This window comes from Formica exsecta, unplaced genomic scaffold (assembly GCF_003651465.1).
Source record: "Formica exsecta isolate Colony F162 unplaced genomic scaffold, ASM365146v1 scaffold1369, whole genome shotgun sequence".
NCBI classification, from domain to species: Eukaryota; Metazoa; Arthropoda; class Insecta; order Hymenoptera; family Formicidae; genus Formica; species Formica exsecta.
In genome coordinates, this window is record NW_021848701.1 from 133,493 (window position 1) to 147,842 (window position 14,350).

General features: G+C 35.5%; 2 protein-coding genes and 1 long non-coding RNA gene across 3 annotated transcripts in view; 1 reads left to right on the forward strand and 2 right to left on the reverse strand.

The window, feature by feature from the left end:
• LOC115245906 (transmembrane protease serine 13) overlaps positions 1–12,310 on the forward strand; it is an 18,111-nt gene extending 5,801 nt beyond the window's left edge. Inside the window, exons 4-12 of the mRNA XM_029824400.1 lie at positions 9,779–9,875; positions 9,975–10,096; positions 10,337–10,441; positions 10,515–10,645; positions 10,717–10,847; positions 10,923–11,122; positions 11,293–11,427; positions 11,501–11,725; positions 11,858–12,310. Coding sequence (XP_029680260.1) covers positions 9,779–9,875; positions 9,975–10,096; positions 10,337–10,441; positions 10,515–10,645; positions 10,717–10,847; positions 10,923–11,122; positions 11,293–11,427; positions 11,501–11,725; positions 11,858–12,145 — 1,434 coding nt within the window. The 3' untranslated portion in view covers positions 12,146–12,310. The remainder of the gene's footprint in view (positions 1–9,778; positions 9,876–9,974; positions 10,097–10,336; positions 10,442–10,514; positions 10,646–10,716; positions 10,848–10,922; positions 11,123–11,292; positions 11,428–11,500; positions 11,726–11,857) is intronic.
• LOC115245908 lies at positions 10,092–11,404 on the reverse strand. Its single transcript, XR_003885618.1, has 3 exons — positions 11,285–11,404; positions 11,045–11,172; positions 10,092–10,855 (listed from the first exon to the last, which is right to left on the reverse strand). It is a non-coding gene; the product is annotated as an uncharacterized LOC115245908 (long non-coding RNA).
• Positions 12,311–12,559: 249 nt separating the features above from the next.
• On the reverse strand, positions 12,560–14,118 carry LOC115245907 (nuclear migration protein nudC-like). The gene is made up of 3 exons (XM_029824401.1): positions 13,903–14,118; positions 13,143–13,345; positions 12,560–13,041 (listed from the first exon to the last, which is right to left on the reverse strand). The coding sequence occupies exons 2-3, from the start codon at positions 13,334–13,336 to the stop codon at positions 12,990–12,992; spliced, it is 246 nt and encodes an 81-aa protein (XP_029680261.1). The 5' UTR covers positions 13,337–13,345; positions 13,903–14,118; the 3' UTR covers positions 12,560–12,989.
• Between the last annotated feature and the right edge of the window lie 232 nt (positions 14,119–14,350).

The following is a 14,350-nucleotide window of genomic DNA, read 5'->3' on the forward strand; positions in this document are numbered from 1 at the left end:
CAGCAGGAACCTAGCAATACTAACGCAATTACCGACCAAAGCGGAGAAATCTCGTTTTAGCTAAGCACGCCGGTATAATTACTGTAATTTCGTTTCGTGACCATTCTTAGACTGCAATAATCATTTACAATTTCGAGGTTAATATGCCGACACGTAAACTAGTTCTATTGCTAGCAAGGCCGGTAATAACATTGCTCGAAATCCTCATCTTGCAGTAATCGCTATGATTTAAAAAGAGATACGTTAAGATGCGGGAATCAACGAAGTATTTATACTCTGCAAAACATAAGGTTCCGTTACGAGTAAGGCAGAAACACAGACGCGCTGAAAATTATATGAACTTTGCGTGGGATGTGTGTGTGAGAGAGAGAACGTCACTTAGACAAACAATACGCTATACTAGAAAAGAACACGGAAGTGTCAACTTATAAATTCAAACAGTAATTGTTCTTACGTGATGTTAGAGTAGCCATCAATTGGTTACATAGAGCTTACAAGAGTATATTTATTTTTCCTTTTCCTTTTTTTTTTCTAACAATCAAAAGCACGCATTTAAAATTAGAATTGCACAAGACTCAAAACAATATTCGTAAAATTATTGTATTGGTATTGAAAATTTTCGGAAACTTAAATCTTGTCTTGATCTTGAGTGAATTTTAGTAGCAAAAATCTCGTCTTGTATTGTCTTGTCTGATTTTATTAACAATTTTTATTTAATACTGAACAATTGTTTAAAATAATATTTAACAATATATTATCTTTATAATATATAGTAATTTAAAATAATTATTACTATTTGTCACTCGTTTACTTCCCAAAACATTATACACACACGAGCGCGCGCATATATATATAATCTTGACAAGACCAATAATCTTGACAATCTTAATCTTGATATAATCTTCATAATTAATTAAAAATCTTGTGTTGATCTCGTCTCAAATTTCGAGACAAGACAATATCAAGACTAATCTTAATCTTGATATCTCGGTATCAAGATCTATCTAAAATTATGCATCGCGGTGATCATTTTAAACATCATGTTCTTTGACTTTTTATCGAAATTCAACGATGCATGCTCAAATGCCAATCTCTCCGCGATAAACTTTTCGTCAGTTATAGCGACGCGGGTTATATTTGGCTGAACGAATGCAACTCCGTCTTCTTCGACGCATTGCATCGACTTGTGATGTTGCTGCGCATGAATGATATTACATCGTAATCGGACATTCGCAAAATCGTTGCTCGTTCGGGTTATCGGGCCGAACACGGTTTGTCGTTTCGTCAGTTGTACCGAATAATCCGCTAGCTAGCTATTGCCTGGAAAAACTTTACAAAGAAAAAGGCAAAAAGATGAACGTATTTGTATGCACACGACAATAGAGAAACAGATAAGAGCTTATCTAAATCTTTTCTTGCTTATCCGACAGTGCGTATCGTCGGGCTAACAGGCTAATTTATAACACATCGTCAAAATGTCATACCCCGTAGATGTTGGAAGAGCAGTGCTTTTATGTCTCGACTCGCATCATCTTGTCGATTGTAAATTCGACTTTAAATGTTTGTTAGAAATAATGGAATAATGGATATTTATTTCTCTAGTTTTTATACGTCGGCGATATCGCGATCGTGTGATACTAGGAATGCAGGCATGTTTTTCAAGTAGTTTCTGCATTTTCTTTTAGCGTTTTACCGAGCGAAGATACCTTTATTAGTACATCGATTAGAGCTGATGCTTGTGAATTAACTAGGAAGTCCTAAGGAGATTTAATTATGTTGTCCCCGCTCCCTCCTTTTTCAAATCATTTATTAACATGTCCTGTCGTGTGAATATTGTCGGTAAATTGAAAATTTTCTCTCTCTTTCTCTTCAAATATCGTTAAATATCTTAGCATCCTTTTTCAAATTAATATATATAAAGCCAGATCTTTTAAATATATCTTTTAAATATCCTCGATAAAGATATTTTATGGTTAATGAATTCAACGTAAAGAATTTTTGCAGATGTTAAAAATCTCAGAAATGTTTTATTAACATATGTTAATAAAATATATTATATGTTTATAATCTTAATATATCGTAAATATTATTTTTCACTGAATCTTTTTGGAATTTAGGATTTTACTTATAATTTTATGTACTGAATTATAATTTGATATATATATATATAATTGTAAATCATCTTCTACATGTGTACAGTATGCATCTTTCTTTGTCATATTGAAAGAAATTTTATCACGACCGAGGAACAAATCAATCAATATAATAACCACTTAATTACATATCACTTAATCAACGTATGTAATTCTTACTTTCTACTGCGAGAAAATAACATGACCACCTAAACACCCCATATCTCTTTAATAACTCGTGAAGAAGCATTCTACTGAGCGAGCTCTAAAGTCGAAGAAGCGCCTTTCGCATCCTAGAAAATAGAATCAACCGCGATGCCGATTTTCCAATTAACAGTCGCCTCTCAACTTTGTAACGAGTGTGGTCGGACATTCGCAAAGGAGACGTTGCATCAATCTCCCGCTAAACATCTTTCGACTTTCTAATCGCGTAGGTATCATTCGTCGACAGTTGACCTCGGCCGTGTTACCACAGGCAACCCGCGGTGAAACTTCCTGTCGCGTTATCCTCGGTGATGCTCGTATATTCCGTTAGAACACCGAAAGATACTGTCGAAACATGCCAGCAGCGGCTGTTTCCACTTTCCCGAAGAGGCAACCTTCCCCGAACATTATCGCGAACTTTGACGCCGCGATGAAGAAAGCACATTGATTCACGAACGATTTCTCCGCTATCACATGTGTAAATTGTTTTTCTCCCGAGAAAACGTCAGTGCAGTCGTGCATGAAATATTGCCAGTGCCACGTTTTTGCGTTTAGCACCGAAAACGTCCTTTTTTTATTTAAATCAGCGAACGCAATTCGATAAAATTAATATTGAATTTTATTATTATTTTGGAATAAAATTATATTAACGTTTTATTAACGACGATTCTTTTTATTATTACGCTATTTCTTTATGCATTTCAAGTTTGTAAGATTGTAACTGGTTCACATCGACTTATTCGCGCTAAATTCGCCGCGTTCAGTAATAAATTGCTATTTTTCGACAACGGTGGATGTCTCGAATACCGCGTTCCAAATGGTGTTAAAAAAAAAAAAAAAAAAAAAAAAAAAAAAAAAAAAAAAAAAAAAAAGTCAATGGGTACCACGTCGCGTGATTGTACTACATACTCCCTTTTCCGCCTGACCCTCTAATTGGGCGACGACGTTCGTGTAGCGTCGCGCTTTGTTAAAAAAAGAAAAGAAAAGAAAAGAAATAGAAGTCCATGCGTACTGCAAGTTAAATCGCCTAATAGCCGGAGAAGCCTTCTTTCGCTTCATTAGGCTACGCAAACAATGTTCTGGTACTGCGTGCTTTTCACCGCAGCAAGAACAACCGTCGGGAAAGACTGGAACGTTTCGTTGGCACCCCGTGGAGAATCCTCTCCCACGGGACTCTCCGTATCACCCGGCAGTTCCTTCTGGCGAATCCAGCTCGATTAGCTTCTTATTGCGTATCGTGACGACTATCGCGTGGAATTTCAGCCCGTTGTCGGGCAGGAAGTATGTGAGTCTCGCGGCTGATAAAAAGTTGTCGTCGTCAGGGAAAGAAACGAGGTACCACGCGGGACTCTGACGAGGAAGATGAGGGGAGGGGAAGTGTAAGAGGCCCCAAGAGAGGACGAAGAGGGCATAAAGAAGGACGAGGAGAATGTCGCGTACGATGTCCCTTCAGCAGCGTCCCGAGACTTGCAGCCGCGTTTGAGATCACGTTCGTCTCTCCCTTTCCCTCCCCGTAAAATCCGTCGAGGCTCGCGTCTCTACCGACGTCTCTTCCCCGTCTCACCCACTCCACACGCTCGCCCGGCCGTCTCTACTCATCTTCCTCGTGGTTTCTTTACCAAGATGTTTCACGTCGTCTGTGCCAAGAGACCGGCGATTCCATTGTCTCGTCGTTGATGTACGCGGGAAAAGCGATCGCGATACCAACGGCGGAACGAATGATTAAAATTCTGCGATCAGCCGGGAGTTCAATGCATGATTGTTGAAGTCTCTGGTGTTCCATACACATTACAGCTCATGACACGAATTACTGTCTCACGTTTGATTCATCGATAAGAAACGCATGACTTGCTTAAGCAAAGTTCTATCGCACGTGCGTTTCAATGGAATATTTGTTTGATAGTATTCGTCCGAAAGAGAATAAAATTCGAAGAACGAAAAATTTCTAAATTTTCAATGTTTTACATGTTTATTATTATTCATATGTCTACAATTTTATATATATATATGTAACGCTTCAATGTTAAATTATAGCTCATGTCATATAGATCAAGCTGTAATCCATAACAAAAAAGTAGGGTTTTGCATGCAATGTATATATATATATATATAGCGGATAATAACGTTTAGAACTTACACTTATAAATGACATCTTTAAATCTATAGGACAAGTGCATAATGTTATGAGCACGATGCATTGCTGCACGTGACATTGTGCCTTTACTTTGAATTTAGCAATCGTCGTGCACGAGGTGGGAATGACTCGAAACAAGTTATTCTGATATAACTCGTCTACAAAGAGCTGCCTCCATTAATATTGTATATTAACTATCGTTCATGTAAGTTTTTTTTTTGGGCTAAATGAATGTACCGTTTCCCGTAAATGTAGGTATTCTATATATATATATATATATATATATATATTCGAAAGAACGCGACATCACAATTTCATCATCATTAAATAAATCTGATTGCCTTGACAGATTAATTTCGCAAAATCAGATAATGGTTAAATTATTTTCCACATGGAATTTATTTATTACTAAGACGCTTTATCGCGTGTGTTTTTATAGATGCCAGATATTAATAAGTAAAAATATCAATTTTTGCGATAACTGTAAACAGATAAATCATATAAATTCGCTAAAATTGAAAATTAAATTGTGAAAGCGCGCCTTCAATTCTATCGCATCTAACAAAACAAAAATGAAATGAGGAAATGATGATCAGCCTTTATGAAAGTTCCGCATAGCGTATCGATAGAGTACTTGTAAAATTAGCCGCGGGCATTGATGTATCTCGCGCAGAATCTTTCATGCGAGGGAATGCCAGTGTCAAGGAACAATAAGGGGTTACACAGTCCTAGTAATATAAAGCGGTGGCGTATGGTGTCGGTACGAGACGCTGATCCGGAAATAACCGTGGCCATAAATGCAAGCCGGACGCGTACTATACGTGGAAGAACGAACGAAGGGAACGGCGAGTAGAGAACGGATGGTTAGCGATGGTTAAAAGCGCTGCAGGTGACTCCCTTTGCCGCCGTTCCTCAAACGATCATAATGGCCAGTTTTACGGTCTAACTTCTCCCACTTGAAACACCGACGCAAATTAATTCCTTGTGAACTTGGTTTTTACCGTGAATTTGAAAAATTGTCTCCCGAATCTTTTATTTGCCGCTCTCTATTTATGCTACACGAAATCAATCTAATTACTAATTTAATGTATATATGTAATTATTTCCGATATAAATAGCACACATATTAAAATTATCATAAATAAATCTGGTCTCAAGAAAATTGCATCATTAAAAGTATTTTTAAAGTTCGAGGCGAATGAGAGAAAAAAAAAGTATGAAAAAGTGCAGTCAATTTTTTTGTCTATTAAATGCAATCTTCCAAAGGAATATCGATATATAGTTTATTCTGACATTAATGTTCGATTTGAATGTTGTCGCGAGAATATTCTATATGAATTATTATCAATATTTCAATGATTTGACAGAGATATCATAAGAAGCATGATATTCCAACCAGCTTGGAAAAAATCATTCTGTCGCGTTAAATTATACATATATTAAACAATGCAAACAGTAAATCATACACAATGATCTTCCCGCAGCATGAAGAGATTATGAGATATGTCTATGGGACTTTTGAGAGAGACGTAATAAGCAGGTAAAACCGTTATTGTGGTTGGCAATAAATTTTGCATATTCTCACTCGTCAGCAAGACGATTTAAAGAATTACGTAATGCGTGACGTGTTGGATGCATATTGTACCGCAAATGGATCAGAAGAAATAAAGAATAAATTACAGCGATATAATAGTTTTCTTCGCCTCGAATTTTAAAAATATCCTTAATGATGCAATTTTCTTGAGACTAGATCCAATTATGATAATTTTAATTGTGTGTGCTATTTATATCAAAAGTATGTTGCATATACACATTAAGTTAGTAATTACATTAATTTCGTGGATGAGTGCCGTCGAAATAGTTTAGTGTGGCTTATATTTTAAACACATCGCGCGAAAGAGAAACAACTTACACTTGTAAAAGTATAAGGAAGTCACTTTCATCATGGACAATGTTCGTGGGATAGACGACGATTTTTTTAAACGAGCCGCACGCGTTTATTACCGCTATTAAAAATTTAATTAAAACAGAGCAGTATTTATGAGTTCTCGTAAACTTTGGCTTGAAAGGCATCGAACCGTTTGTATAAAGCAAGAAGTAGTGCAAAAAGAGAGAAATAAAATCGCGTTGTTATGCCTGGCAAGGAGTGCACGTTACCAAACGGGCTTCAAAGCGTATGAATTGTTCCTAACAGCTGTCGATGCAACTGTGTACGGCATTATTGTATTTTATGACGATGTCCATTACTTTAATCGATTGTTGGCAGGAGAGAATAAACGCTGACGCGATTGTAAATTGTGGTCCCATGAATATTACGAGTCTAATATTACTCGCATATATGCAACAATCGTGACAATGTCGTAATGATCATTCTGTTATACGTGTAAGTATACTATCGCAATTATGTTTCTCTATAAATCGATGGGCTTGAATCAAATATTCCAGCTGTGTCAAAGATGTAATGCAGCCATAATTTCTCTTGAGAATAAATGAACGAATGCGTTATGGCATATAATTACACAGCTATACTCAAATTACATCGTGATTACACGTCAATGAAATTCTAATTTATCATCATTAGAAGCGCGCGCGTCCTTCATATATAATATATAATGTAATCATATTTCTTTAGTTAATTTTTCTTTTGCTTTTTCTTAAAATTTTAAATTTTAACTAGAATTATCAACAAGATTTTAGAGATATCAATAAATATAGCAAAAATCTTCTAATTTTACGAACAGATAAATCAGATCACGAACTTGCCATAGCAAACACCGTTGACAGCGTAGCAAGACAAGCAGGGCCACAAGATCCCACATTAAATCTCCGTAGCAATCCTTCGTTAAAAAAGTTTCCAACCATTTTCGGACGTTGAACAGACTCGATGACGTTACCATTTAGGGCGGGGGGGAGAGCGTCAACGAATGCGAAACGAATCTTTCAGCGACTTTCCCTCCGTCTTCGCGATTTATACGGAATTGCGTGTGGAAATTTTTATTTATGCAACTAGAATTATCACAACTTATTACAATTTTAGGAATTAATTATTACTATAATAACTATAATTTTCAAGCTGTAGCCGAGTTTTCCGATGTAAAACCAATAAACTGTTAAGAGAGAATAAATTAAAGATAGAATTGCATAAAAACATAAATTGTTCTTACAACACGAGATCATTTACAGAAGATTGTTGAAAAATTGTCAAAGAGAAACTGTAAAAAGTATAATGCACGAAGCTGTGTGTCAATGAAAGCGTACATCATGGTATCAATGCGTCGATCTCGTAATATTAAAATATGCGCAGACACGGTGGGCAGAGACCAGCCACGATACCATCTACGGTATAGCTCAGGCGTTAGCTCGTGAAGTGGCTTCCGAACCTTTCTTCATCTACCATTCGACCTCTGTATCATGTTTCTTCGTGCATTCATGATCCAGATTGGGTCATAGAAATGGTAATTTCGAATTACGTGTGTCGTATATCAAATACGCTCTAACAGTTTTAACTTCATAGCTTGCATTTATTAATTTTCACCAAAGCATTCCTCGATCTCGATTTTTCTCTATTTTCGTTATTAATCTTCTATCATAATATATATTTCATAAATATATTAGAGATCTCAATCGTATATGTGTGTAAAGCAGATTACGCTATGCAAATAGATTTAAAATGAATTACTTCTTCGTAGAATAGATGAGGAAAGTATGAGCGAAAAATAGAGACGATAAATAGATAGATGTATTAGATTCTAATAGATTTCCTTCTCCTTCTGAAAATTAAAGAATAAAATTCGTCTGTTACCGAATTGCGATAAATATTGAGAAATTATGAAGAAAATCAAAATGCTCGTTTGATAAATTAAAATTTGTATAAATTATTTAGCGCAGTCGTTTATTTATTTATTTTTTTTTTTTTTGTATTTTTTTGACAAAGATTCCTCGACATTCGTCGTGCGTTCTCATATAGACCCCGTAAAGATTTTCAAATGGCAAAGTCGCGTCGACAACAAGGCAACATGCTCTTCGACTTCACCCTCCGGAATTGTCTTTCCTTTTAGCGGTATGAACTTTTTACAAGATCGTCACCGAGATGCAAGGTACCGCACGTCTCAGCCTAGTTTGGACACGCTAACCTTGTCGCATATAAATTTCGCTCGCTCCATCGTTGTCTTTTCCACGTCGTTTCGCCTCTTTCTTCATTTAGCGTTTTTTTATCTCGCGTTCCACCTTTCAACAAGTAATTTAGTATTAAATCATATGATTTAATTAGACAATAATTTAATACTAAATTACTAGGCGATTCCTCAACTTCATTAATTTTATTATTCTTATTATAGATTTATTATGTCAAATATATTTCTCTTCTTCAAAAAGCGTCGGTAGCGAGTACTCTTTAATAACAGTTAACCGTTATTTAAATTCTAAAAGCTAGGCGATGTATATATATGAGAGAGATATATCTCCTTTTTATTTCTATTATGAATTCAATACTAGATTTCTCCGAGATAATCATCCTCGATTAGGTAATCGAGTTTTGCATTATTCATCTCGCACATAATATTATATCATATGTAGGCTGTTAAAAGAACGCTTCAAGTACTATTTTAATCGTGCCTTAATCCAAGTGAATTGTAATGAATCATCACGGCTCTCCGAACTATTGCGGAGATTCATAGCGGGCAAACATTTCGAGGAGCTTCGACAAGGCGCGACGGCGAAATAACAGTAATTTTATATACCTACGTACTCTGTCAACTACGGTGACATCGCGTAACGCATGATTAACGCCGACAACGGTTACGTCGCGATGCCATTACCAGCAGACAAATTGAGTTTAATATCGCGACTTGGGCGTTACAGCCTTGGAGACTACTGGACGATATTAGAACCAGCCGAGTACTGACCAGGTCGTATCTATTAAGTCTATCAGTCTAGGACAGACAATTTCAGAATATTTTAAAGTAATCATATCAGGATACAATCATTGCCAACATATAGGAGTGCTGTAAAAATGATGGATATTGCGATGTGAAATTTTCTCCGAGATTAATCCTTTTATTAAGATGATGTAATCGCAACTAATCAACGAATTAATCTATTAGATGTGTATATTTAATAAATGTCGAAATTCGCACAATATTATATAAAAATATTATTGGTCAAATATTGTAACAATAATATATCGATTAAAAACAAATCTATAAAAAATTATAGATTAATATTATTATAAAATATAAATTTGACTTAATAATCAAAGAATATATATACTGTAATTTTATTGTTGATAACGTTTAAAAATTGCTTGTAGAATGCAAATAAGACATTTGTCTTTGGAATTAAGGGCGATGTAGATTATCTCCATCCGATCAATCAGCCATCTGCTGTGGAATATTTACCAAAGAACAGTAAGTATGTGCGCGCGTTACTTTGTTTTTTCATAAATATTTTTCTCTTCTTAACTAAAAATATTTTTTGCACACAATATCTTTTACTTATCTTTACAGAAGCGACGAAGCTGTCGCATTTCACGAATTGGAGCGAATGGTCGGTATGCGATCGGCATTGTACACAAAATCGCGTCAGGAGGTGCCGAACGAAAAAAGATTGCGGATCAACTGTACTTAGGGTAAAAATATATGAATGTATTTATGACATATCACGAGTGATCTTTCAAAGATCGAGACACATTATATGATAAAATATATTCTCTTATAATACACATATATACGTGTATTCATTCATATTGAATTTGCAATGACATAAAAATAAATTCGTTTATATGTAGTTATGGAAAAATATTTTGTTGTCATATATCGTATTATCTTATAATATAAATCAATACTATTGGCTTGTCATAATATAATAGGAAGAACGCGGTTGTCAACATAAGAGAGAAGGTCGTCGAAGACGATGCAAGCAACGCCAACGCCGAAGACACCGACGAAGGGATGAAAGATTTCACGTGGTCCAGGTGAGTCGCTCTTTTCCTCGATACAAATCGCTTTCGATTTTTAGTTAATAATGTATATATGCTCTCTCGGCAGGTACCTAAAGAAGCAGAGCCTAGGCATGGAAATCGAAGAGGTAAGGATATTAAAGAACACTCCGGAGGACATTACGGGAAATGGAGCAAATGGTCGCCTTGCACGAGGCTGTGCACTACGCAACGTCATAGGTATACTATATAAAATTTATACAATTATATAACTAATGTCAATGAATATATACTCATTCGATACTGATTAGATGGTGCAGAAAACCTGGCATCTGCGGACGCGATGTGATACGAGAGAGCGCCTACTGTTACGTCGAAGGTAGCTTTTGCCAAAGATGGATCCATCGAAAGATTCGTGGTAGTCACGAAGAAGATGGCGAAAGTAAATACCTTGAACAGCACATTAATAAGAGAGTATTATGTAATATGAATAATTAATTTTGCTTCTATTTTCTAGACTTGGTGTTGGATGAGTTCGAACTCAATCCCAACACCGTCGATAGTTTCGCTCCGGAGAAGAATTCAAATACTTGGAAGTGTGGAGTGGCGAATTCTCATAAAAGTGCTAGATTATCATACTTTATGCGAATTATCGGCGGCCGTCCAACTACACCTGGAAGTTGGCCGTGGCAAGTGGCTGTGTTAAATCGATTTCGAGTACGTTATGTAATGGCGACATAAATCTTACATTTTTGCTAAATCGACAGCTGTAGAGAAATAAAGTTAAAATTAATATTAGAATAGCACAGAAATCTAAAAAATTATAAATTATGCTAAAATAGACTTTATGTTGTTTAAATCAAAATTAATTGCCTTTACTTTTCCAGGAAGCTTTCTGCGGCGGAACATTAGTATCCCCACAATGGGTATTGACGGCCGCGCATTGCATTAGGAAACGTCTGTACGTTCGCATTGGAGAGCACGATTTAACGGTGAAAGAAGGCACGGAATTAGAGCTCAGGGTACGAATCGCGATCGAAGAGCTCAATAGAAATAATTTTATGGTCCATTGTGATTAATTTTATGACTGCGTAGGTGGATTCGGTGACCATCCATCCGGAATACGACGCCGATACTGTTGATAACGACGTGGCTCTACTTCGTTTACCAGTTATCTTGACCCCATCTCCCTCGAGAGGTATCGCATGTTTGCCTGCGTCGAAGCAGCCTTTACCTACGAACCAGTTGTGCACTATTATCGGCTGGGGCAAGTCCAGCGTGACGGATGATTTTGGAACGGATGTGCTGCATGAAGTCAGAGTACGCGATTTCATAATGCCAGATATTAATTAAAAAAAATAATAATGATTTAATTGTTTGATAATGTAATGATAAGGATATCGCAATTACATGTAATTTGATAAATAATATAAATGTCAAGTTTGATTTTAGGTTCCAATAGTGTCACCCGAAACTTGCCGAGAAGTTTACATAGATTATAGAATCACAGACAATATGTTCTGTGCCGGTTATCGCCGCGGAAAAATGGATTCTTGTGCGGGCGACAGCGGAGGCCCTTTACTTTGCAGGGATCCTCGAAAGCCCGATCATCCGTGGACAATATTTGGTATTACTAGTTTCGGCGAAGGTTGCGGCAAACGCGGTAAATTCGGTATATACGCGAGACTATCTAATTATGTGCGTTGGATTACAAAAGTGATAAAACAGGCGGATGAATGAATACACTTATTGTTAAAAGATATGCCTAAATTATAATTGTATAATTAGTATTCACACGTGAACGAGGATAAAGATAGAAAATATGATAAGGCAATCAGATTACAAATTTCAAGTTATATCTCGATTTATCGAGATGGCAAAAAGTGCAAAACTGCATTTGAAAAGATTAAATATAAAGCTAATTATGCTGCACTCTGTGATTACATCACAATTCACATTTTCTGTAAAAATATGTTTGTATCTTTTTATATAAGGAGTTACGGAATGAAGTATAATTTTTACAGAAATTAACGCAGTTGATTATATCTATAGTTTTCTTTATTTATCCGTTACTTACCTTTAAACCAAATATCTATCAGTAATTATATATAACTAAATATAATTAATATTGTTGGAAATTCGAAAGCAAAGAAATGTTTACATAATTTTTATTTCTTGTATTATGTTCATACAATTCTAATCCATCCTCTTTCAATCGACGAGGTCGGTAGAGATGAAAAATGTAATATAAAAATTGAAAACACTGTGCGATTTGTTTCCTTTCAAGCTGTAGGTGAATAAAATATAAAGAACGATGAAGAGAATAAAAAAATAATCAAAGAACATTTCAATCGATAGTAAAATTCTGTATACATTATTATATAGCCTAACATAGTGGTGCCATCTTCTGCAATCTCTGAAGCGTAGAAGAGTATTGCATATGTTTCGTTTTTTAAACATACGAAGCCATGAACGCAGAGAATCGCACATTACATTGTGATAATAAAAAGCAAAATACGATCTTACTAGTATCAATGTAATATTATAATATCATTAAGCATATCAGTGAATTTAACAAATAAGATTAATTAAATTTACATTTTGAAAAGTCCATCTCGGGATGTTGTTGCATGAATCTGTAAAAATTTAACAAATTATTTAAAATATTAATATTGATATATAATACAATTTATATATGCGCGTGCGGCAGAAATGTCGACGAGATATGTTGTCTTACTTTTTGATAACATCCTGTTTCTTTTGCTCATCGGATGTTGGAAGTCCTAACTCCTTTTGCCTCTGATCATACATCATTTTTTCTACGAGGCCTCGTGTCTCTCCATCGAGGTCAGAAAGTTTACTAGGTTCGGGATTTACTTTCTTTGTGCTGATTTCTGGCTCGCTCGTTATTACATGAGACCACCATTGCATCTTATTCACCTACATACGGTAAATGTCGGTTTTATTATTGATTAGAGAAAATATTGTAATCTATTATATCATATTACAATGTATATTTATAGTTATATCACCGTTAATAATGTTTTGTTTTTATCTAAACGATCTTAAAGATTTTACTTTATAACCTTGATATTTTGCATTCTTTAATCGATAATTATATCCAATTGCTTTGATTTGACAGTATCGCAAATTATTATAATGTAATTATTATAATATTTTTAATTTCATGAAACATATAAAATTTTGAAGGTTGTGGCAAATAAAATCACAAACGATTAATACAATAATCGTGAAATAATTAATTAGTGCTTCATTAAATATTGTATTTTGCATGTCCAAAACATGTTCATTGGATTCATTGTCGATCAGTCATACGTATCTTAAATCTCGACGCACGCATATATCTGCGATCGAACGATCCTAGAACTATCGGAATTACGGTTCCGGCAAGGCCGAAGAGCGGCGAGGTCGCGAAAAAGCATATTACTAATGCGAGGGCGCAGACTCCGCCACATGTGTATGCGTCCACGACTCACCTTTTCCAGATTAATCAACAACACTTTCCCGTCCTCGATTACCCAAGTAGATTCCTCGAGTTTGACCTCGTGCGGGAAATCCCCGGCAAGAATTGGCGGATGGCCCTTAAGTCCGCAGCTTAACTGTTTTTTCGTGATCGTTACAATCACGTCCCTTGGCCTGACCGAGAAATTTACCTTTAGTGGCACTTTAAGCTGTAATATAAAAATCGCAACATATGTTTACTCGTTTGCTCGAGCGAATATTATTCATAAGTGGCGGCTAAAAAATTCGCTTGAAAAAAGATCTCGTCGGGAATTTATCCGTTATATTATATACGAAGAATATAAATAAATGATATACATTTATATATTCTTTTTATTTTTATAATCCGTTTCATCGCGCGTCTCCCCCATCAATTTATTTCAATAATTTTAATATAATGATATGCAAAAACTATAAACTCCC